Source organism: Ambystoma mexicanum, chromosome 3q, assembly GCF_040938575.1.
Source record: "Ambystoma mexicanum isolate Mex_15411 chromosome 3q, UKY_AmexF1_1, whole genome shotgun sequence".
In the NCBI taxonomy this organism is placed as follows: domain Eukaryota; kingdom Metazoa; phylum Chordata; class Amphibia; order Caudata; family Ambystomatidae; genus Ambystoma; species Ambystoma mexicanum.
In genome coordinates, this window is record NC_090926.1 from 1,092,628,925 (window position 1) to 1,092,655,084 (window position 26,160).

General features: G+C 44.6%; 1 protein-coding gene across 3 annotated transcripts in view; it reads right to left on the reverse strand.

The window, feature by feature from the left end:
* The window catches only part of LOC138581962 (coagulation factor XI-like), a 349,622-nt gene that overhangs the window by 182,608 nt on the left and 140,854 nt on the right, over positions 1–26,160 (reverse strand). For all 3 annotated transcript variants that reach the window (XM_069652873.1, XM_069652874.1, XM_069652871.1), the window contains exon 2: positions 25,435–25,498. In XM_069652873.1, coding sequence (XP_069508974.1) covers positions 25,435–25,489 — 55 coding nt within the window. In that variant the 5' untranslated portion in view covers positions 25,490–25,498. The remainder of the gene's footprint in view (positions 1–25,434; positions 25,499–26,160) is intronic.

Below are 26,160 nucleotides of genomic sequence, written 5' to 3' on the forward strand. Positions count from 1 at the left end.
TACCCAGCACAGATTTACAGAAAAAAGTAATCTCTTGTTATCACGACTCTTTAATGGAAGGTCATCCCGGTATAGCCAAGACCTCAGAAAAGATCAAGCGCTATCTGGTGGCCGTCTTGGAAAAAAGATATCAGAGACTTTATAATGTCCTGTGGAGTATGCGCCCAAAACAAGAGTCAAAAGGAAAGACCAGCAGGCCTCTTACGCCCTATTGACATCCCACCTCGCCCTTGGCATACGCTTTCTATGGACTTCATCACCGATCTACCTCCATGCTCCGGATACAATACGATTCTAGTAATCGTGGACTTATTCTCCAAGATGGCGCATTTCATTCCGCTCAAAGGCTTGCCAACAGCAGCAACTCTGGCCCGAGAATTTCTCGAAAACTTCGTCCGACTGCACGGTTTTCCTTCGGTTTTAATTTCGGATCGAGGTAGTCAATTTATTTCTCATTTTTGGCGAAGTTGCTGTCGGTCGGCTCAAATTGATGTGAGACTATCGACCAGTCACCACCCTCAGACCGACGGACAAACCGAGAGGACCAATCAAACTCTGGAACAGTATTTTCGCTGCATGCTGCAACAAACTGAAAAAACTTGGAAAGATATCCTTTGGATAGCCGAGTATGCCTACAATAACTCTGTCCATTCGGGAACTGGGAAAACCCCGTTTTTTCTTTTGTACGGCAGTCACCCTCGAACCTCGGAGTTGGATCCCCTCCAAGATCTTGAAACACCAGCAGTAGACTACCTGCATTCTACAATCACCCAAGCCTTTAAGGAAGCTGTTTCTCACCTTCAAAGGGCTAAAGAACAATACAAGAAAGGAGCAGATCAACATCGGAAGGAAGCCCCTCACTATCAAGTAGGGGATCAAGTCTGGTTATCCACCAAATATCTATCTCTAAAAGGGCCACGCACATTCAACCCAAGATACCTTGGTCCCTATTCCATCACTACCATAGTAAACCCAGTAGCGGTCAAGTTGGACTTGCCCCCGCACATGAAGATACATCCAGTCTTCCACGTCTCTCTATTAAAACCCGTGCAACCTCAAACCCGACTAACCAAATCTCCAAAACCTATCCTAGTGGATGGAGAACTCGAGTTTGAAGTCAAAAGCATTCTGGACTCCAAGATCTCCAAATCTAAACTATTCTACCTAATTGACTGGAAAGGCTACGGCCCCCAAGAGAGATCCTGGGAACCTGCTGAATATGTCCACGCTCCTCGCCTAATCAAAAGATTTCACCGAACATTTCCTGACAAGCCAAAACCCCCGGAGAAGCCCGGTTTGGGAGGGGCCTTGAGGGGGGGTACTGTCATGATCTCTGCTTCCAAAAGGTCAGGGTTTTCCCAACTCCCTTGGAAGCAGATCCATAACCCAGGTTCCGAGTGCCAACCAGTCCCAATTGGGACCTTTTGGACCCAGTCCTGGCGCCAGTGGCACCAGGCTCATAAATATGCCCAGTCCCAGCACTGGAAGCGCCGGGCTCATAATGCTTGGGTGGACTTACCTTCAGCAGACCATGCTGCTTACTTGCCTGCCAGTTGAGCCTCTGATCCTCTTCTGTTTGGAACTACTTTTCCTGTTTGGTGGGGCTGGAGCCACTCCCTAGATTCAGAACACTGGAACTCTTCTGGAAGGCAGGAACTCTTTTCTTACCAGGAACTCTTTTCTTACTTAGGCGTGGCTGTGGAAGGAGACACCTAAGCACTACAGGAGGCTATTTAAACAACACCCGGTGGATGAATCTTGCTTTGCGTTATTCTGCAACCTCTGCAGCAGAACGATCATCGTGTCTTCTGCATCCGGTCCTGGGCCTAAGGAAAAAGGCTTACCATCCTGAATCCAGTCTTCAGCAACACCTATAAAGACAAGAAAGAACAGGTTAGCATTCCGGCATCTGAAAGGCAAAGGCTTACCATCCTGAATCCAGTCTTCAGCAACACCTATAAAGACAAGAAAGAACAGGTTAACATTCCGGCATCTGAAAGGCAAAGGCTTACCTACTCTTCGTGCGCTCCGGAGGTCTGCACGCTCCGGAGGCCTTCGGCGCTGCATCCCGCATCTGAAAGACAAAACAAGGTGCGTTTAAAGACATTGGGGAACTTTAATACTCACGTGCCATTACTCCTTTCCTCATCTAATCCAGTGGGTATTCCGGCACCCTGCAGCCGCTCCGAACTCGTACCTGCAAAATAAAAAGACAGTTAGAGCGCATAGTGAAGCAGGCAACAAGCGCTTACTTACGTGCTTCCAGGCGCTTCTATTCATCACACGGGCTCCATCTTCAACTCACTTCAGCCCGTCATCCGCCATCGCTGGAACCCTGCAAAACAAGAGACATCATTACTAAAGACTTTAAAGACATTTGAATGACTCGAAACTTACCGTTCGTGCAGTAAACGACGGACAGCAGTCCCCTGAAGCCAAGAGGCCTGCGCTACCTATCTAGTGAAGAAACTGGTTACAGCACCCTGCCCCGAGGCAGATGGAGAGCTCGGCATTCACTTACCTAAGGTGAGAGCGTTAACCTTTGGGGGTCTACAGGAGAGGAGAAGAGGAAAGAGATAGGGACACCCCAATAACCCCAGTTCATTAACCCCATATTTTCTATCTGCAGACATCTTACTCTACACGTCAGGCATACAGTGCACAGAGGTCCAGCCCAAAGAGCCAACCGGGTGCTACACATCACCTTTGAAGATACGGTAGTCGCCCAGTCAAGACCGGCGCCTCTGCGAGAATCAGGTGAGCGTTACACTTTCAGTCCAAATTTACTTAAACTGCTGAAATCCACAGCTCAGCCAGTCTTGTTATAAACCTTCAAGTCACTTCAGAATATAACTTTACATTGGATCCACCTCTCAGTAAGTCTTTCTTTGGCTTGCCTTGGGTTCATTTATTCAGTTTTACACAAAAAAAATAAAATCTGGTGTTGTTTTAAAACGCCGGCTTTTTGATAGTGGTGAGTACTGGTCCTGCACCCCTTTTTGGGATTTAAGAAAATGAATTCCCAACAGTTATGGGTTTGCTTTTGGCAATCAGCATTGCCATTCCCAATGGTTTCAGACTACTGTGTGGGTAGTCCACTGGTGGTTTTAGGCAGTGTCCTTCTGTGCCCATAACATCGGCAAAAATGAGTGGCAGCCTATTCTTCATGCATTTCCCTGTGCATTTTCTGGGAAGCTCTGGCCATCATGATGTTTTCCATGTCAGTACTGCACAGTTTTGAGGTAGGGCTTGGATGCGTGGATAAAAACATCCCACAAGCCCCCCTCTTGCGATGGCCATTCTGTTTCACTGATGGGACTCGCAAGACCTGGGATGTTTCCTCATCTTCTTCCAATAGATGGCACAGTTCAGCATCTTTTCCTCCATCCGGTCGGATCGATCGGTTCTCCTCGCCGGTCCTGATGGGAAGATTGGGCGGTACCCCGGGCCCGTTGCGTCTCTGCTCCCGGTCTCCGGATCGTCCTCCTTGGCCCGTCTCCCGGTTTTCTTTCTCCTAGGACGACAAAGGAAGAGCGGCAATACCTATTCATAGACATTTTTCCACCACTGTTGAGATAGTGGGGCAGCATATGCATTTCATCATAACGAAACATTACATTCTTATTTTGAAAAAAAAAACAGTATAACTAAGAGACAGTTTCAACCAAATCACAATATTTTAGAGACTAGATGTGGTATGTTTTATGGTTGGAACTGAATTAGTCTGAGACAGTACCTGCTAGGATTCCAGAGGATTCCTCTAGTTGTTGCAGAATGTGCCTGGGATGGCAACATTTCAACTGGTTTATGTGGACCCACTTGTCTTCCCCCGCTGCCAAAGGACCTTTGGGGATGTGGATTTTGTAGGCCACAGGGGAGATTTTGTCTATAATCTCAAAGGGTCCCTTCCATGTAGGCAAAAATTTGCGCTGCTTTGCCTGGTTCCTTTGGAAATTGTATAGATAGACCCGGTCCCCCACCTGATATTCCTTCCTGGAAGTCTTCAGGTCATAGTGGGTCTTCATGCTATCAGCTGATCTTTCTAGATTCCACTGAGCATAAGCAAAAGCATGTTGAAGGTGTTTCCTTAAATTCTCCACATACTCATGAGTTGTGGAGGCATTTATCAGTGTCTGCTCTTGGGTCCTGTAGAGCAAATGCTGAGGAAGCACCATCTTGCGCCCAGTCATCAACTCAAATGGTGACATTTTGGTTGCAGATGAAGGGGTAGATCTGATGGCCATTAGGACCAGAGGTAATTGGATATCCCAACTTGGCCCAGAATCTGCCACAAACTTCTTTAATATGCTCACAATGGTTCGGTTATATCTCTCTACTGCCCCAGAAGAAGCTGGCCTGTAAGCAATGTGTAGCTTCCTTTTAACCCCCAGTATCTCCCACATCTTTGTCATCACTTCACTGGTGAAGTGGCTACCTCTGTCTGACTCAATCCTTTGAGGTAGACCGAAACGGGAAAAGATGTGGTTAATCATCAAGGCAGCTGCCGTTTCTGCCTTGCTGCCTTGCAGTTTGGGGCTGGGAGACATTCCACCCACTTGGTAAACAAGCATGTCACAGTCAACATGTACTTATTCCCCCGAGCAGAGTGAATCACGGGGCCTACAAAGTCGATTTGTAAATCTGACCATGGCAGTGTCATCCCCCTCTTTTGGAGAGGCGCACGGTGCGTGAGGGATGATGGCTGAAATTGTGCACACACAAGACACCCCTTCAAGTATTGGTCGAGGTCCTGCCCCATGTGTGGCCAGTATGCAACCTCTCTTAAGATTTCCAATGTTGTGTGAAACCCCCTATGACCGGCGGTGGCCGCATCATGGGCGTGACTTAACATCAGGCTTCGGAATGAGGTAGGAACCACCCACTGATCGTGGCCAGCTTTGGATTTCCTTACCAACAAATCGTCTTGGATCCGTAACATTTTTGGACATTTCATCAACACTCTTAGGTCCTCTTTCCCAGTGTAATCGGTATCCGTCAGGGGAAAGTTCTCAGGGTCCTCAAGGTGCTGGTAAAATTTACCAATTATTGGATCCCCCTTCTGAGCGGTAATCAAATCAGCATCAGGGGTCTCCTTACTCCATTGGGCAATTGAAAGGTCGTTGTGAGCATTTGTCTGGGACCTAGTGATAGCAGTAACCTGGATCTCCCCCAACAGGGACTCAATCTCAATTAGATCCCCTTGGATGGACCCGGTCATTTCCAGTTTTGTCTGGTTCCTCTACTTTGGAATGACCCTTGATCTTTTTCCAATAGATGGTCATCTCATTCGAGGTGACCAGATCATCAATGTTCTGGATCAACTTCCCATGTTTCAAGGGTTTGTTGTTAGCACATAACATGCCTCTGGTTTTCCAATTAACCAGGTGCTCCACGAACCCGTTCCGTACATAATCCGAATCTGTGATTATGACCAGTTCGTGGAGTTGATGCTGGACAGCAGTGAGGATGGCCTGATGCACAGCCATCAATTCTGCCACCTGACTACTTCGGGGACCAATTTTGTATCCAGCGGAGGGTTCTGGGGACTCATTCACCCATGCATTCCCTACGCCGGCCGCCAGTTCTTTCTCCCCGTCGTTGTCAACATGGTAAGAGCATCCATCCACATAGACAGTGGGCATTCCCTCACACTTGTCCTCTTCAAAGGCTTTGTGTGGGGAATTAAGGTATGCCTCTGTGTTGTCCTTGATTTTTAGACTTTCGTCCTCGAGACAGTTTTCTCTGGCACAATCATGCAAGTCAGCCAGACCTTGCGCGAGGAGACTCTTCTTGTTTTGGCCATATCTGACCTCCACAGGAAAGCCTTGCATTGACAGAATCCAGGAAGTAATTCGGGAATTACTCACATTTCCGGCCCGGATTCTGTCACTTTGGAGATACTGCAGAGGCTGGTGTGGAGTCTCCACTATGATGTGTTCCCCCTGGATAAACGGGCGGTAATTCTTCAATGCCCACACCGTTGCCAGGAGTGCCTTCTCACAATCGTTGAATTTTTCCTCCACAGAGGATAAAGTTTTGCTCGCATAGGAGATTACTTTATTGACCTTGTCATGCTTTTGGTATAATACTGCCGTCAAGCACGTATTAGAGAACCCTGTCTCCAGGAAGAACTCCTTGTTTCTGACAGGCTAAGCTAGGCAGGGCGCTTGTGAGAGGCTTCTTTTGAGTTGTCTTACTGCCTCGGCTTGTTCTGGACCCCATTCCCACTTGACCCCCCCCTTCAGGAGATGAATCAGGGGTCTGGTGATCTCTGCGTAGCCCTCAATGAACTTTCTGCTGTAATTAGTCAGTCCAAGGAGGCTCCTTAGTTCCCGCAAGTTGTGGGGTCTTTCAGTTTCTGAAGTGCTTCCACTTTCTTTTCCTGGGGACAGAGACCCTGAGGAGTAATCTCATGCCCCAAGAAATTAACACGGGTTCTACACCACTGTGCTTTCTGAAAGGAAAGTTTTGCTCCGGCGGCCCTCAACTGGGTCAGAACATAACGGATCTCCGCTATGTGTTCCTCCACAGATGAACTTTTGATGAGGACATCATCTACATAAGCCAGGTTACCCCTCGCACCCAGGTCGGGCATGGCCTTATGTAGGAAAATGTTGAATTCATTGCCGGAGTTGAGGTATCCGAAGGGAGTCCGGGTCCATGTGTATTGCTGGCCCCCAAAGGTAAAAGCCAGCCTGTATTGGTCCTCCCTACTGACAGGCACAGTCCAGTATCCATTGGTCAGGTCTATTGCAGTGAATACCTGTGACCCCTGGATCTGGGCCAGCCCTTGGTCAATGTAGGGCAGAGGCCATCGGGAAGTATGGACCCGTTTATTGAGCTCCCTAAGGTCAGCGCAGAGTCTCCACTGGCCGTTTGGCTTTAATATTCCCAGCACCGGATTATTGAAGGTGCTGTGGATGGGACGGATTATTCCCCTGGACTCAAGGTTCTTAATTATTTCAGTAAGGGACTCCATTGATGCGAGAGGCAAGCGATATTGCTTCACAAACACTGGAGTCATGCCAGGGTCCGTGGGGATTGTTGTTGTGTGGATGTCGGTGCGACCACAGTCATATGAGTCTACCGCAAAGAGATCTTGGAAATCCAAGAAAACTTGTTTCAACTTTTGCTTTTGTTCCAGAGTCACACAGGCATCAGCTAGGTTGACTCTCTCTTCCACCATCTGCCTGAAGCCTGGAAAGACTTCTGGTTCGGCTATTTCAGCGGCCTCCTCCAGCTGGGTGGAGAAGTCCCTGGTCAGAGTGCTGATTTGGACTGGGGGCTTCAGGTGGGAAAGGCAGCCCTCATGGACTTGGAAAATCACCTCATCCCTCCTGAAGTCACAAGTCACATCTTCCTTACCATAAGGGCAAGAAGTGTACACCAGGAAGTTCCCCCCATGCCGGGTAAAAATCCTGTCTGGTGTTGTATTGTCATCACTGTCACTGTCAAAGCAGTCCTTGGGGATTGGCCCTAACAGTTCATTACCTAAATCTATGGAAAAATGTCGGTCATCAACCGCCATTCCAATAATGGTGCCTGCGGCTAGAGTAATACTCTTTAAGTCGCTGTTATCCACCTCTATTAGAATGGTGTCATGTTCTATGTTGACTAATGGTGTTGGGTTTACCCCCAACCCTTGCTGTTGTAGAGAAGCATTTAGATGTATGTAAGCATCAGGGTTTTTCAACTCTTGTCCTCTTTTAACTTTCACTTCCAGGGAGAATTGTCGGGTCCTTTCTGGGATGGTGACTTCCTCTTTAATCTGAATTTCAACTGCATAAGGTAGCAATTGAGCTGACTTAAATGCTTTTTCTGGATCATCAAAGCCCATGGGATTATCCGCTAATCGGGACCAAGCTTTGAAGTTTATTAGGTCCAAACTAATGGCAAAGCGATTGAGAATGTCACTGCCTAAGTAAAAGGCGGCAGGGACGTCTCGCACGACCCAACAATTGTGGACTATGCTCTTGTTGCCAATGGAGATTTTGAGCATACACCTGCTTGGCAGGAGATGTTTGGAATTGGGTGCTTCTAGGTCCATTTCCCATTTGTCTATCAGTTTGAATGTGGGAATGGCTGGATCGTTTGGGAGTTGGCGGAACATGGCTTCGCTGATGAAGCTCTTACCGTTGTTCACACACACTCGAGCGAGAACAGAGTCCTTCCCATCATTTAATTGGACAGGGATGAACAACTGCTCTCCAATTTGCTGAATATCAGCCAGGCTCTGAGCTGATTTCACATCTTTCTGGACTATAGGAGTGGGAGTTTCTGATTGTGGATTAGTATAGAATCTCAGAGTGTTTCCTTCCAGCGTGGAGTACCACTTTAGACTGGAAGGAAGGTTGATTTTCAGAAATAGAGAGGACCCCCCATCACCAGTCTGTTGCCCTACTGCTATTACTGTCACGTCTGGAATTTGGTTGTTCTGGAAGTGAAATTCTACTTGGTCAGATTTTTGTTCAACCATGTGGCATGTGCCGTTTAAACTAACATGGTTGACACTCTGTTTTAATTTTATTGGTCGGCTAGTCTGGGTCCAGAGGACCTTGTTTACACAATCTATTAAGGGTGACAACCTCCTCAGGAGGTCATTCCCCAGTAAACAAGGGGTGCCCTCTGGAGTCACAACTATGACTGGGTGTTTCAACTTGTGTCGCCCAATTTTAATGTCCAAGTCTGCAGTCCCCTCAACGGGAATGTCCTTCCCGTCAAAGTTCTGCAGTTGTCCAGGAAGTGAGGTGAGAGGAATTTGGTAATTCTCTCCCCTTCCTGCATTCAGTTCGTCAAAGGCCCTTCTGGACAGAAGGGTAGCTTGAGATCCCGTGTCCACCAGCGCTGAAATCGTACCCTGCCCCTGTACTTGTACCGGGGCATAGTATCTTCCCTCCTTCTCCTCAAGGGGGCACAGATAATGCACATTTTTGGACAACTGGTGGGCTAACTTTCTGGTTTTGGACATTGCAAGAGAAGAAATTTGGGCAGACTTCTGTGGAGAGCCTTGGGAATCTGAAAGAAAAATTTGGCAACTGGAGATCAGAGCCATTGTGGGTTCCCCTGGCTCCGGTTCCGGGCCGCCCCCCCCCTTTTTGTAGGCAGTCACCAGGATGGGTTTGAACCAGGGGATTTTCTTGCTGTTGGTTCTGGGATGAGATGGTGGGCGGCGGTAGCTCAGTCTCCACATCTCCCCAGTCTGAATTTGCATCTCTAGGGACCCATTTTTCCTTGGGAGGAGTTCCCCCATCTCTGAAGGAGAAGATCCTTTTCCCAGGATCTTCTGAGGATCCCTCTCCCTCAAATTGGAAGATCTGTACCTCCTCCTCAAACTGAGTCTGTTTGGGTCTTTTGTTTCTCCTACCCCCCCTCTGCTCCTTAGGAGACAGACTTTCAGGGGCAAGAGATTTTATTTCCGGTTCCTGGGTTTCCAGGGGCTGTTTACAAGTGAGGAAGGAAGCTTCCTCCAAGGCTTTACACCCCCCTTCCCCTTGTGCCTCCCCCCTGGGAACCGGTGAGTTATCGGGGTGCTGCCCCCGTCATTGTTCTGGGGCACCAGGTCCAGAGTTGGGTGCGTTCTGCGCCGACATGCCGATCTGAGGGTTCTGCTGTGCCCTCAGTATGTGACCCAGATCCCGCGCCATGTTTTGAACCTGGCGCTCTAACTGGGAAACCCGCTCAGGCTGATACGGGGCCCTGTTTTCTCCCCTGGGCTGATCCCGGGAAGGGTAGCTATCCCTTCTTTGGTAGTACCCCTGGTTGGGAAGATTTGGATACCCCTCCACCCTTGGCCTCCCCTCTCCCGGATTCGGTTGGCTGGGCTCAGGGAATTGGGGAAAGAAGGGTGGATGATTTTGGGGTTGGAAATTGGGTGGATACCTGGGGAAAAAGTTCTGCCCAGGATTTGGAGAATTAATGCCCTCCGGTCGGAAGTTAGGAGGGAAGTTCCCTGGGTTAGGTGCTTGGCTGGATCCCCCCCTTGGGCTGGAGGAGCCCACACATAACCCCGGATGGGTCTGTTTCCCTTGTAACAGGGGCTTACATAATCAGGAGAGCGAAGGACCCCATTTGTGGGGCTGCCTCCCTGGCTCCCTGTCTGTGACTGGCCCGAGGACCTTCTGGGCCTAGCATTATTAGGTGCAGGTAGGTTTTTAGGCCCCCCCATCTCCAACTCTAAAACGGGGGTGACCTTTACCTCTGCCACCTTGGCAGCAGCAGGGGTGCTGTTGGCTTTGGGGTTTTTCTGGGCATTACTTTTGCTATCTACCGGTTTCTGCACCTCATAGATCCGGGTAGCCTGTTCAATGACCCAGTCTAAAGATCTTTTCTCGTGAAAATCCCTCACGAGCTGGGTCATTATGTATTTGGGCAAGTCATGAAAAAATGTATTAATGAATTCTCTACTGTCTGTGCGCACCCTTCTGGTGGTCTGCACAAAAGCATGTTTCAGTTCTTGCACAAATTCTTGTGGGGCCTGATCCTCCCCACATTGCAAATTGTAGGCTGCCTTGCGAGCCTCTTGAGGATTTCTGTGAACAGAAAAATGTTTCAAGATGGCCGACTTATAGGTGGACCATCTTAAATGATTTTGGTCCTCCAGCCCTGCAAAGAAACTGGAGTACTCTGGGGAGAATGTCCACTTTACATATTGGATACAGCTTTGGCTGTCCTTCAAATGGAAAGTCTCCATCATTTGCTCAAACAACTCTAAGTGCTCCCAAACAGAATACTTGGCATTCTTATGATACGGCGTGATGACGCTCCTGATTGCCTTAATCTGCTCTAAGGGGTCCTTAAGCAAGGCCCTTTTTGTCTTATTGGCCCTTTTGGTCCGGGTAACCCTGGTCCATTCATCTTCTGACTCAGAGGCACTGCTCCCAGAGGTTCCCGTCTGTTCTTCCAGGTTTTTCCGGATTCTGCAAGCCTGGGAATGGCTGGCAGAATGTGGGGACCTGGTCTCCTGTGTCCTGTACCGCTCAGAGGAGTCTTCAGATCCCTCCTTGCTGCCAGGATTTGATGGGTACCCCCCCACTGACCTAACTGGGCAGAGGTTTTCAGGATGCCCTTAATGGGCCTACTCTCCTGGGGTTCCCCATCAAATTGCACTGTGCTTGGGTGCCCATACCCGGATGCCCGCCCCTCCATTCCTGGGTGGTACTGGCCTATGAGCCCCATGCTTCTGGCTGGATAGTAATCTGCCATCCCTGTGGCCCTGTGCTCATGTGCGCCAGGGGACATGGGGGTGGCAGAGTCCAGGGACTGAGAGAAATATAGGCCTCTGGTACTAGGGCTCCTGGGGTTATGCTCAGGAGTTTCTCTTTCCCAGCGAACCTCATCTCTATCCGCCCCTGCTCCCTGTTGCAATGCAAGAGCCTGCGCCTTCAGTTCCTCAGTTAAGGCCTTACTAGACTCTATCAGTCTCTCCTGCATCGCTACCTGTTGTTGGAGCCTATCATTGTGCTGGCAGAGAGCCTCATTCTCTCTCTGCGTTTCCTGATTGGTCCTGGAGCACTGGGCCAGTCTTTGCTGCAGGAGGGTTACCTCCTGAGCTGTGTCCCTATTGGCCTGCGCCTGTCTTGCCAGAGCATCCTCCACCCTCCTGGTGTGCTCTAGCAAGTCCTGGTATTCTTTTTGGAGGTCACCCAGTCCCTGGTGGGCCAGGTGATTTTCTTCCAATTTCCTTTTTAAGTGGCAGACTTCCTGGCCTAAGGTATCCCTTTCCTGACTAAGAGCCTGCATCTGTGCCGCCAGGTCGTCCCTTTGCCTTTGGAAGGCACCAGCTTTCTGGCGCTCCTGGTCAAATTCTGCCTGGGTATCCAGGTCTTTCAAAATCAGTTTATTGCTCTCTGCCTTCTCCCTATCTAGGTGGCTTTGCAGGGTGACTACCTGCTCAGCACATGCCCTATTGAAGTCTAACTGTTGCTCCAGCTTTTTCTGGCTCTGCAGTAGGGAGTCCAAACCTTCTTGGTACTCCTTCTGCAAGGCCAGATATCTGGTATCCTGGTCAGCCTTTTCCTGTTGCAGGATGTCCATATCCCTCTTTATTTTAATGATGTGCTGTCTACTCTCATTTTCTGACTCCTGGCTCCCCTGCAGCCTCTGCTCAGAAGAGACCAGGTCAGATTGGACCTTCTCTAACGCCATCTGTCGCTTATTCGCCAGATCTTGGCTTTCAGTACATTTATCCTGCATGTCTCCCATATATAGGTACAGGTATGCTGCTATCCTAACCATCTTGTCTTGTTCATCCTTAGCTTTAGGAGCCATGTATAGTTCACTCAGGGCCACATGTAGGGGACCCTGATCTCCCCATATATCTGACCCTGTTTCAGTGACCTGTTGCGTGATGGCCTGCAGCCAGACCGTGCGGTCCTAGTGAGTCCACTCACCTCTCACAAATAACTTATGTAAGAAGTGCTCTGTGGCTATTTTCATGTCTACTAAGGTCGTCATTCTAGAGATTGGTCTCTGTCCTGACTTACAGAAATTAGTATTTTATTTTTGCAAAACAGACCTTTTTCTTAGAGCGTTCCTTTGAGGAGTGCTTTACAGCGTAACACAGCGTGTGATCCAACCGGATATGTGTATCTGGTCAGCTGGCACGCTGTATTAATCTGCACAAGTGATAAATCTAATCCAAACGTCCGGCACGAGCCCCCAATTTGTAAGAGGATTCAATTCAACACTACAGCTAAGTCAATGCCTAGTCTGGGATACTGAATGGAAACCCTTATTGATATATCTTTATGTCCAGTTCATGCGTTCTGGATGACTACCCCTATATAACACCCCTCTCTTGGAATCCTCCTGACCCCACTGAGCCAAGAAGTAGTTCTGTTTTGCAAGTTAAAGGTTTATTTGAGAATTTAAACAATGTATATATATATCACGCTTTATAATAAATTAATAATTGAATATCACACTTAATCTGATCAGTAATCAATAATGGATAGTCTGGCACTAGCACACTTCTTTATAATCAATGATGAGTGGTTATAGGATGGATAAGATAGCAACAATACTTTATGGTTTCAAATGGATGCAAGGTGGAATGAAAATGCAGTACAGAAAATACTATACTATGATTTCAACAAAACAATGTAATCACTTTTCTCTGGCAATTCCCTCCCCCCTTTTATCCAATGCAAGGAAATGGAAGGAAAGCACACAGTTCTCAGAAATGCAATCAAATGTAATTCAGTTCACCCCAGCAAGCTTAGACTACAGAAGTTAGAAACACAGGCCCAAAATGCTTTTATATGTGCTGGCAATGAAGTGAAAAATATGCTGAAATGCTTTTAATTCCCTCTAGAGGTTCTAGGTGAGTGAAATATATTTGGGATGAGTTCAGACTCACTTTAGCAAGGATCTAGGATGGTTCTTAAGAGGCAAACAAATTTTTAGCAACTGAAAGCAAGAAAACTGCTGTTTTCACACGTGGAGAAATTTGCAAATCGCGGCAAAATGTCAAATCGCGGCAGATTTTTCCGAGTGAGCCGGGCGATTACAGAGGAACTACAAGGACTATCAATTTGGGGTCCTAGGACAGCCTAGGATCTCAGATTCCAGATGAAAGTTACTGCAAGTCTCTAGGACAAACGGTCACGGAGATATGAGCGATTAAATAAAGGTCGTTTTTCAGATTTGAAATTTTAAAGTTCAAAAAGACAAGTGCAGCTTGCAACTAGAAAATGACAGGTGACAGCTTTACAAATGACAGGTGACAGTTAGGAGGCAGTTCTACTTAGATTAAAATAGCTGGGATTATATTATTTTAACTAAGATATTGGTTCTGCACAGTTCTACTAGGTACTCACACTATATTCTTGAATTAAATGGGCCTCGCCACGGATCTGGTCAGGTTTTAGACTGGACTCTGGTCTCTGCACTTCACAGTGACCTGGGTCAGCTCTCTCTGGTTCTGCTAACAGCGGTCTGGTCTGGGTCTGCTCTCTCTCTAGCCTCTCTGGATTCTGGAGATTGATGGATTTGAAGTCTGGATCTTTCTGCACAGCTTTCTCTAGAGATTGATGGAGGTAAAGTATGGATTTTCCCGGCAGAGCGTCCCGCTGCAAATGGATTTGAAGGTCCCTATCTGTCCTGACTGTCTGCTTTTATGTGTTTTAAAAGTGGGTGTGTGTGCAGCATCACTAAGCTCTACCCCTCTCCACTTGTCAATGGCCAAGCTTTCATTTCTCCCCTGATTGGGGGAATGAAATGAAGTGTCATCATGATGAGGTCTGTTTATGGTACAGAGAACCCACCCCTGTCAACTTTACACACAATCTATATTTGCTCAAAAAACATATTTGCACAGGTACACATTTGTTTAAAATTACATGCACCCCTCACATATCACAGGAGGTATCCCCTGTTCAAACTCTGCTCTTCCTGGGGGCTTGCATTCAGAAATGGCACATATTTCACTTTTTAACTGATTTTGCAATGTCGGACATTAACCCAAATTTACACACATGTGCGCAAGGAGTATGGACATTAGTTGATGAAGTTTCAGATTTTTCACATGCACACATTTTGAGTAATATCCTCTTTTCCACTAAAACCCCCCTGAACATACCACCGGGTCCTAACACGTCTTAAAATGTGGGCAGAAAAATCACAAGAATTATGGTGTCATTTAAATAATTTTCACAAGTCCGTACTATGAGTTATTCATCTTTTTAGAGTTATGTTCTGGCCCCAAAGGGGTGTGGTTTCCCCCCAGCACAAGGTTGAATTTCTGGTTTTTCCAGTTCTGCCAGGCCAGCTTGCTCTCACAGGCAGTGCTCCTCCCCTGTCCTTCCAGGAGGAAGCTCCATTTACGACTCCCGCCAATAAAGCATTTGCCTGAGTCAGGACAGGGCTTTGTTCAGAGCTCCTGTATTCTGTGGGGGCTCCCCTGGCCTTAGTGTGGCCAGCAAAAGGCAGATAGGCCTGGGAACACAGCTGTGACTCAAGTTTCACTCCTGATGGGGGGTAGTTGCCAGGCAAAATTGGAATCTCTTTAAGCCAGTTTTTAGCTACATGTCATTTCTGTTCCCCAGTGTTCTGCATTCAAATAAAACTAAACATTTTTACATATGCAGCTAGAATGCTGATTCTAAGTTTAAAACTATGACATTTAAACAATTGAAACCTATGTGACACTCAAAAGTAGGTCACTCAGTCAATTTAAACATTTAGATTTTTAGTGTCTTTCAGTCCAAATTTACTTAAACTGCTGAAATCCACAGCTTAGCCAGTCTTGTTATAAACCTTCAAGTCACTTCAGAATATAACTTTACATTGGATCCACCTCTCAGTAAGTCTTTCTTTGGCTTGCCTTGGGTTCATTTATTCAGTTTTACACAAAAAAAATAAAATCTGGTGTTGTTTTAAAACGCCGGCTTTTTGATAGTGGTGAGTACTGGTACTGCACCCCTTTTTGGGATTTAAGAAAATGAATTCCCAACAGTTATGGGTTTGCTTTTGACAATCAGCATTGCCATTCCCAATGGTTTCAGACTACTGTGTGGGTAGTCCACTGGTGGTTTTAGGCAGTGTCCTTCTGTGCCCATAACATCGGCAAAAATGAGTGGCAGCCTATTCTTCATGCATTTCCCTGTGCATTTTCTGGGAAGCTCTGGCCATCATGATGTTTTCCATGTCAGTACTGCACAGTTTTGAGGTAGGGCTTGGATGCGTGGATAAAAACATCCCACAGTAAGCAGCGAGTAGTGTGTCGAGATAAGTATTTTTTCACCATTTACTGTAGGAAGACAGCCTCTTATAACCTGCATTAGAAGAGTACATTGTTCCCACTAAAGCAGAACCTTACACACTCATGACAAAGAGTTGAGCACCCTTTCATGTTGGCAGGTGTATCGACCCACGTTCAAGTTAAAATCCTGCAACATTTGGTGCTGTGGGCTTAGAAAATCCAAGATGGCCGAAAAGCACACGATTGCACCAGAATCCAGGAAAACCATGCAGTTTTTGCACACACCAAAATGGTCGCCACCCACAAGTGCGAGTGTGATGGGCTAGAAGTGCCATGAGTGAAACGTGGTGCAAAGGAAAAACAGCAGTGCCTGTTAACTCAAAAAGCACTTTGAAATTACCTTTGTTTCTCTGAAATGCAAGCTCAAAATGCCTATTTCAAACATTGCAAGATATTCAAAAATCTTACTAAACACCAACAGACGTCTGGTAGAATGAAGTCTTGTGTGCATACCAAATCTGGAAAGATGAAGAGCCTAAAATAATGTTCTAAACAAAACTGGCTGAGCTGTGGATGTCAGCAGCTTAAGTGAAATGGGATTTAAAGCCACTAAAATCGAAAGGTTTAAAATAAATGAGTGACCTACTTTTGAGTGTCACATAGGTTGCAACTGCTTAAATGTCATGGTTTTGAACTTAGAATCAGCGTTCTAGCTGCATGTGTCAAAATTGTAAGTTTGATTTGAATGAAGAAAAATGGGAACAAAAGTGACCTTTGGCTGAAGCCTGGCTTAAAGGGACTGAATTCTGCCCAGCAACTACCGCCGACAGGAGTTGAAACTTGCCTAGCAACTGTATTCACAGGCCTGGCCTGCCTTCTGCTGCCCCACAAAAAAGAAAATCACACCTCTCTGATTGAATCAGGGGAGGGGTACCTGGGTGCAGGGAAACAGAACAATGAACTTCCCTTTGCTCCAAGCAATTGCTAAATCAGGGGGTCATAAATGGCTTCCTCTTGGAAGGAAATGGGAGGGGCACTGCCACTGTGAGCCAGCTGAGCTTGGAGGAAGTGGACAAACCAGAAATTCCCCCATGTGCTCTGGGAAACCACACCCCTCTGGGCCAGAGCATAAATTTGAAAAGATGGATAATTCATAGTACAAAGTTGTCAAAATTATATCATTAATATCATTATTCCTTTGATTTTTCTGTGCACATTTTAAAAGGTGTTAGGACTCTGTGGTATGTTCTGGGGGGTAGTAGCGGAAAATAGGGTATTCCTCCAAATGTATGTATGTTAAAAATCTGACACTTCATCATTTGATGCCCATATTCCTTGCGCACATTTGTGTAAATTCTGGAAAAGTTTAGAGGTTGTGTTCTGGATGAAAAGGGCAGTATTCTGTCAGAAGGGAACACAACATCTTACAAAGACAGGGATCGGATGGTTTGGCGCAACATAAAATATGTTAACTAGACATATAATATTAGAAAAATTGTACATAGATAAATATGCATTGGAATCAAAAATAGATTTGTGTGCAATGTGACAAGAGGAGTGTTTGTTCTGTATGCCATAAAAATTATGTCTCATGACACGGGATGACTCACAACTCAGTTCCCCAGTCAGGCGACAGAGAATCCTCTAGCCTATCAGGATCCTCAGAGGGTTGGGCATAGAAAGTCAGCCTTCCCACCCATTTGCAAAAGACATAAAAAGAGCCACTGAGACCCAGGTAGGGACATTCACTTTCCACTTCAAACTGATTTCTTGCGAAGCTCTTTGCCAGAAGACTCCATATTCCAGAACTTAAAGCAGAGGGGCCTGAACCACAAGCTGAATCCATTTTCAGCAGGCCTCAAAATCTTTTGCAACCTCATATTCAACAGCCGGGCGAGCTGTTTGATTCTGGCTAGAACCCTGTGCCAGAACCCAGAAAGCAGAGCTGTATCCAGAACCGCAGATTAGACCCAGACCAGACCGCTGTGCAGTGCCGATAGAAGACCAGACCGCTGTGCAGTGCCAAGAACTTTTGCCAGAACCAGAGATCCAGACCAGCAGAGCAGAGAGAACCTCAGCTAAACCTGTTGACCAGATCTGTGACGTGGCCCATTCTTCCAAAATTCGGAGTGAGTATCCAGCCAGAGCTGTGCAAAACCAATCTCTTAGTTTAAAATAATCAAATTCAAACCATTTCAACCTATTTAGAACTGCATAGAAATCGTGTGTCCATTCTGTTATTTCAAACCTGTGAATGTTTCATTTGTCATTTGAATCTTACTTTATTTCTGAGAATCGACCTCCACTAAATTGTCTGTATCTTTTGAACCGCACGTTCTAGGAGCGAGATGTAATTTTCATTTTAAAGCTAAGAATCTAATCTCCTTATAGTTTTTCCGTAATTGTGCTCGACGCACTCAGGAAAAGTGCCGTGAATTACAATTTGACTCAAACTTCTTCACCTGTCAAAAATAGCTGTCTTTTCCGTCCATTGCTGAAATTCGTTTTCAGCCTGATAATCCCTCATGAATCATTGCTAGTGTTGACCTGAACTAATTCAAAGTAGCTGTCACTTACCCTGAATCTCGTAGAGGGAATTAAAATCATTTTTAGCATATTTTCACTTCATTGCAAATCACATTAAAAGTATTTCTCCATGTTTTTAAAGCATACCGGTTGCTCTAAGCTTGCTAGGGGGGAACTAGAAGTTGTATTGCATTTGATTATATTCCTGAAAATTGTGTGCTCCCCTTCCATCTCTTGATATTGCATAGGTGGGGTGTGAATTGCCACAAGGGGAAAAGTGATTATATTATCTCTTGTTGAAACCATATCAGTTTGTCCCTGTGCTGCATGCTTTTCCATCATTGCATTTCCTTGAAACCATAAAGGATTCTCAGCTACCTTATCTTTTCTATACCAACTCCGAAGTGATTAAAAAAAAGTGTGCTAGCGTCATATTATCCATTGTTGATCACTGTCATATTCATAAGTGTGCTGTGAAATATTAATTTATTTATAAAAGTGTGATATGTATATATATTGTTTAATTTTTCAAATACATTTTTTAATTTGCAAAACAAACCTACTTCTTGGCTCAGTGAGGTCAGGGGGATTCAAAGAGAGGGGCGTTATACAAGGGTTTATCATCCAGATCTATGAACTTGTCATACAAAAATAAATAAGGGCTTCCCTTGGGCATACCAGACTAGGCATTTTCTTAGTTGGAGTGCTGAATTGAAGTCACTTAACAATGTCCATATGGAGGGCAGAACGACTTTGGAAGAATCAAATGCCTACATGTTTATTATGTAACAGTGGTTCGTTTACAGGTTATGTCCTGGAATTTTCACACGTAAGGCTCCTTTTCAGAGAGTTGGCAGAATGACAGATGTATGCAGACATAACGCTTGTGTGGTTGTTCCTGTGCATCACTGCGTCACTGCATTTCCACCTTTCGCCTTTGTGACACCGAAGTCCATGATTCTTTAGGGGAGCTGGGACATGTATACGTACACACCTCACACTCACCTGTACATGACTTATTGTGTCCAAGATCAATAAAGAACCATGACACCTGCAGCGTCGGTCAGAGCATATGTTGGTAGATTGGGGGGGGAAATGGTGGCTTTGTGGGGCTACAGTGCCTGGATTTGTAAAATATATACTAGTTTAGCTTAACCTTTCCCTGATCAGCATCTCTGATCTAACACCCACTCTTTCACAATCCCACCCCAACATTGTAGCGACAATAAACAGACTGTGTTTGGGATTAATATTTGATTTATTTAATGAAATAAAATACTAAAACCAATCGTGGTCCCCTGACTACACTCTGGAGAGGTCACCAACAAGGTTATACAATCAGAGGCGGCAGGTCTAAAAAAAGAATAATTCATCAGCCTGTAAGTATCTCATAAAATTAAACAACACACACATCCATTTGTGAAAATCAAATCTATTTATCCATTTATTCTTAATCAACAATACGCAATTCAATTTTATTATTGCCATTTGTTGGTTACTGTGTGTGTTAAAAATGTCCATAAACAATATACAGCTCAGTTTACTTTAGTTTTGTAGAGTGCCAAATTCCTAAAGGTATTTTATTTTCTAATGACAAGTGATGCTGTCAGAGAAAGATTTTACAATGGTAATCAACATCACATGTACATGAAGGTTCATTTACAATCCCTCATTTGCGTAATATTCTTACATATGTGTATGATGCTGTGGGCGTGCATGTAAAATACAAACTATGGTAGGTTGCACTAAAAACTTGTAAGTTTGGGGACGCTGTGCTTACAGTTTTAGAGCTTGTGGATTGTTTTGGGAGCACAGAGCGCAGCACCACTGCACAGGATCAATGTATAGCATGTTTTTTGAAGTGCAGCGCCACTGCATGGGTTTGATGCATTGATATAATATGGTACAGCAAGACATGTGTTATTGAGCATTTTTTTTTATGCAGCGCCACTGCATGGGTTTAATGCAATTGCTTCAAGCTATGTGTTGCCAGTGCAACATATGGATATGTAAATGAAGACAGGCTACACAGGTTAAAAACAAACCATTTTCTCATTTAAAAGCGCATTTTATTTTTCATATTCAAAATGCACACAATTTTTTTTTTTTTTTCATCTGAAATGCCTATGTTGCAAGAGACACATTTGAAGATTAATTAACTAATATAAATAACCGTACTAACATGATTCTAACTTCTTAATAATATACTGTGTTCTTCACTGCAAAATGAGGCAGGCTGAAACTCATTTCAGACTGTGTGCAGAATTTTTTTTCTTCTTGTTTTTTCTGTGCTGCTTTGTCCACAGTATTTTGCAGGAAGCAATGATTCGAATAGCATGAAATCAGTTTTGTTACAGTTGCTTACTGTAAAAGATTTCTATTGTGCGCAGAGGGTGGATAGGGCATGATAGAATTTCATTGGTTAGGATCCTTTGGTAGGAGGTAACCAGAGTTATCTTGTATAATCTCGGGGAAGAAGCTAGGAGACGACATCTTGACACAGCTCGGAGAAGGACGGGGTTGATAGCTGGGGATGCCTGATTCCTAAAGCAGATTCAATACTGCTACAGAGACTGGGATTTCCAGTCAAAAAGCCCCAGTTTGAGCGACAGCAAATGCTGTCCTTGCTGGGTGAACCCCTCCAGAAGGCGACCAGCCAAAGAAGTTACATGCTGAATAAGCCTGGTAATTATCTCGCTGAAGTGTGGGAGCTGTGCGTATGTGTGCGAAAATATCCAGTCAGAGTAGGAGAGGAGATTCCTGTGTTTTAACCACATGTTTAATGTTGCAAATTGAATTCTTGTTCCTCGCCACTCTCCTTTCATTGTGTTACAGATAATGTTGTTACTGTGAGCTTTCCATTTATTTCTGTAAAAAGAGTAAGCCCGTGTTGAAATGCAAGTTTTATAATACAAAAAAATTATCTGAAAGCAGGCGGGAAGTGTGTTTCATTTCATCTTGTCCTTCGTGCATCTATCATTATAACACTGGGAATATGGGAAGACCTTTGCACAGTGCAATTGTCATTTTTAAAAGTTGCTAAAAGATAGGACATGGCAGTAGCTGCGTACACATGAATCCATTCAGCATATGGGTGTGTGTGTGTGTTTTCTGAATGGAACATAATAATAACAAGATGAAATAGCCGGCTGCCGAAGGTCTATGAGTCGGCAGGAAGAGGCCCTGGACATAGCTCACCAAACGTAAATAAGTTGGTGGTAAATACCACATATAGCTTGCTGTCGTAAATAAGTCAGTGAGAACAGCCCATGGTGGCACTCCAATTGGAAATGTGGTGTTTCTGAAATGCAAGCCTGAGGTCTCTCTAGTGATCACACGAACAAACTAAACAAAAATAAGGGGTTCTGGATATTGTGGCCACATATATAAAACAAAGGATTTATGCTCACCCATAAATACCACCAATAACGCATACCAACATAATGTATACCACTAAATGTATCAGTGTGCTGAAATAATGTATGTATACTATAGTACTATATACCAAATCTAATCTGAATGCAAAGAGTGATTATTAATGAATTATTTTCATTTTGGTGTTAAGAAAATACCGCTAGGCCCCAGATCTATACAAAATACCCTACAGAGCGCACAGGCCATTGGATCATTTACACCACAAACATACATTTATAATTTTCTGAACTATCCTCCCAATTCCCCTGGACACTTTTGGTCTATTTAATTCAGGGACCTCCCTCTTCTGTGCAATGTCATTAGAAAGATTTCAATAGGCATTTTGAATTGCATAATTTTCTGGGTCTGGAAATAAAACCATAACTCCCTCTCATTCCACTAGAATGGCATGGCTGTACTCAGAATTCCTCCTTTTATATCATTATGTTTTCCAGAGGTTGAAAATGTAATAATAACCCACTGTAAAACTGTGAAGTGTTGTACACCAGTTCACAATTCTATTTTCAGAACACACATATGAAAACACAGGGTTTGATTTGCTTAACTATTGTCAAAACAAACTGTGCATCTTTGCACAGAAAATTCTATCCTTTCAGTTTAAATCAGTTCTCCAATAGCTTTAAATATGGTCAGAAAGCAAGGTACATTGTGCACTGACGATGCTACAGACTACGGGTCGGCCATGTTTTTTTAAGCCTAAGTGGCTCGATTTTAGAAAACTTTCCTATGGACCTTACCCGAGTTTTCGTCCATTAAATGCACGCGAAAACAGGCACCAGGTAGCTGCCATTTTGTGATAATCCTATCATTTCCCCCATCGCCCTGCCTGACCAGCCTTGCGGTTCACCATGCTTCCAAAGTGCTTCTTTTAACGAAAAGCAACACCCTGTGTACCATGGCGGATACAGATAAAAGAAAATAAATGGCTTTCGGAGTTCATATGGCAATTGCTGAATATTCTCTAAACATTTACTGTCAAATAAATGTACTTTACCAAATGTACCGTGTTGCTGTTTGATTTTAAAGTACAGTTTCATATTCCGAATTGTGGCGCGCTGTGTTGTGAGATGGTCTGTGTTGGTTTCCGGGTTCTGTGTGGAGTCGCGTAGAAGACGACTGGGCGTGTTTGCCTACGCAGCACAGTAACGTCACGGAGCGAGGCGGGGAATATGAATGTTTGGATAATGTCAGGCTCAGGGGCGGGGGAATTGATTTAGTGCCGCAGAAGCAGGTCAGCCAGGGCGATGCAGCAAGTGATAGGATTATCACAAAATGGCGGCGCCCTGGTGTCTGTTTTCGCGTGTGTTTAATGGACGAAAACTCGGGTAAGGTCCATAGGAAAGTTTTCTAAAATCGAGCCACTTAGGCTTAAAAAAACATGGCCGACCTGTAGGGACAATAAACATTTTTACTAGACCATGCCTTTAAGTTGTTGAATGATGTGGATTCTGGGAGTGCAAACTTGTTTCCCCCCTTGAAATGGAAGCTTTTAGGCAATCAGCCCAGGTTAAAATATGTTTATCGACCACGTCTGCAGACTATGAGGTTAAAAGACACTAAAGATAAAAGCTTTAAAAATTCATGTTGCGGAAATAGATAGGCAACAGGGTGAAAACTCCATGTACTTTAAGAGATACAAATAGTACATCACAAGTGATATAGCTTCCCCTCGGGTGATACATGAATATTACATTATGGGAATACATTCCAAACTAGGGGTGTCACACAAGCATGCATCAGATTTACAGGATAGCTACTGACTGTGTAAATGACTCTTATTTAGGTTTTCTGTATTCAAATATTATTTGTGTGTATACCTGAAAAGGGAGTGAATTTTTTCTTGAGGATTGAACTTGGAGCAATCTGTTTCAAAGTGGTATCAGTCAGTGCCGGATTACCCAATAGACAAAAGTAGGCACCTTTTAGGGGTCCCGCTAGTGCTTAATTTGTGCCGGTGGTTGCCGGGGGTGGACACCGGCACTCTTTTTTCTACACTTCTCAGCTGAGAAGGCCAGCTGTCACCAGCAGCAGCAAGGCAGAAGCCTTGGTGCGCTGTGCTGTGTTAGCATTCTTTTTTTTCCATGCAAATCATATTGGTCTCCAACCGCGTCCATGTGGCTACATCCTCCTGTTGACTTGCATTTCATGTTTTCTTTAACCTGCAGGCCCATGCGTGCCAGCCAGGGACCAAGCGTAGACTCAGTGAGTCTAAGACACACCCTGGCTGGTGCGCACAGGCAGGCAGGAGCAAGACTAGTAGTCATCAGAGGCCCAGCGTGGTGTGGCACTGGCGGCATCAAAAGGGAACCTTTTTTTCGGTGTTCTCTGTCCTCTCTGTTTTGGAGTTGCTCGGCTTGCTTAAGGTAGGTGATAATAAAACCAATTATCAAGAAACTATTCAGTTTGCAGTGTGCCATATACATGATTAGCTGTATTTTTCCTTCAAGATATGTTTCCAAGTAGTTGTCATACATATGGCAATACTGCAGATGGAAGAGGCATTGCACGAGCAGGGTGCCTTTACAAAATGATGTTGTTGTCCTATGCCCACATGTTTTGGTCGAAACACAACCTTCAATTAATACAAAATAGAATTCTTAAAATGATGTTGCTGTGCCTGAAACCCGTTTTTTGTGAAATGCAAACCCTTCTTTAGTTGTCTCCTGGCCACATGTGTTCTAGTTATCACACATAGGGCCATATGAGAACAATAGAGAGGTACCCTCACAGTGTACAAGGGGGTCTCATCAGAGTCATACATGCACATAAAACTATTGAAGGTGCCACCGGAAGAATATGAATTGCCCCTTAGCATTTTACAGTTTATTTCTTCAAACGTTTACTAGACTTACCGTTCAGATTCTCTGATATTAGCTACTGCTTGATGGGTTTTTCTTATCATACACCCACTCCATGATAATGTTAAGCTCGAAACAAGGTGAGATGCATCTGTGATTGTTGCATATCTTTGAAAAATTATATTTTTGGTCGACAAATCAATGTTTTGAGTGACCTGTCCTTACTATCAGTTTTTACTTGGAATCTCTCCGGATAAACTACCAAAATTTAGATTCATTCTGGCCTGACTTGTCATTTTCAAAGAACCACTGTGTCTGGAGTCACCACCTCCTTCTTGCAGCCTGACCTGTCCGCTGAATGTTAGGTCTGGTGCTGCACATGCTCGCTTTGTCAAATCTACAATCTAACGAGACCTACTATAACATCTACACCTCTGGCAAGATGGGTACTGCCTCCATGAGTAACTGTGCCATCTCGATGGATGTTATCTCAGGTGTGTCAACACTGGCATCATGACTATTTAGTTTGGACATATATCTAAAATGGAGATCAATCAACCTAAGGTGAATCCAAAAGCAGGTTCTAAAGGAAATCCAAGGTGCAACCAATAACATTATTCTGCACACACATGTGGGACCAAAAACGAGGCATGCCACAAATAAATGACATATGTGCGTTCTTCAAAAGAAGCAAAAACAACTCCAAATTCCTACAAATGCTATTCGCCCCCTGCATCTTCTTCAACACGTCACAAGACTGACTAAACCTACAGGAAACCACCAAGCACCTCCAAGCCGTAGAACGCCCCAACATCTTGTCTGCCCCAACACTTAGGTTGCTTCTGCAGAGGCTATATTACTTTGTTCTAAACATGGAAAGCCATTTCTAAGCTATAACTGAGAGATATAAAAACCATAGACAGAAACCATTTGCATTATTAAATAAAAGATAACAAAAGCAGGAATGTTCCTCACCTCCATTGGCTGTTGCCCATAGAAGAAGGGCTTGAAGAAGCACAAAATATTTCATGACGTCTTCCTAGAAGAATAAATTAGATGAGGTTTAACGACAAACACCAGCATAACAGAATGAAATGATCATTACCGTGATAATATTGACTGCTCTTAATGTTTCAAGGCTGGCAAAGGCAGTAGAGAAATTGATTGTGTCTACTTTCCATCACACTGCTGTGATCTGGAAATGCTTTCACATAGTTACTTATGGGAAGGTTTTTTGAAAAAGTAGCTTTTCGGTCACAGATAAAACACAGACAAGACAAGAGATTGTATCCTTCTTCTCTCTCTGTAAGTTTAATGAAGAATCTATAAAGAATCTACACTGTGACTTGCCTTTAAGAAATTGAGGATTCCTGCTAATGAGGTCATCAGCTAATCACTGGAGATATGTGCAACCCACATCAGGCCTTTATGGATTAAAACCTCAGTCATGATAAAGAGGAAGGCTTAAGGTTTATTTATACACGTTTGCTCATTTAGCAGTAGCCAGGGAGTAACAGAAAGGCAAAACCTACTTCAGTAGAGAGTCTCTCTGACTTGTTGATAAACATGTTTTCCAATGATTACTTGTGGCTGGCTGGTGGCACTGATAGCACTTCCTATAAACTGAAACTATCGTCATAGGAAGTGAAGATAGGAGAGAGATGGACACACAGTCTGTGGGTGTAGTGTGGTTATTTACCC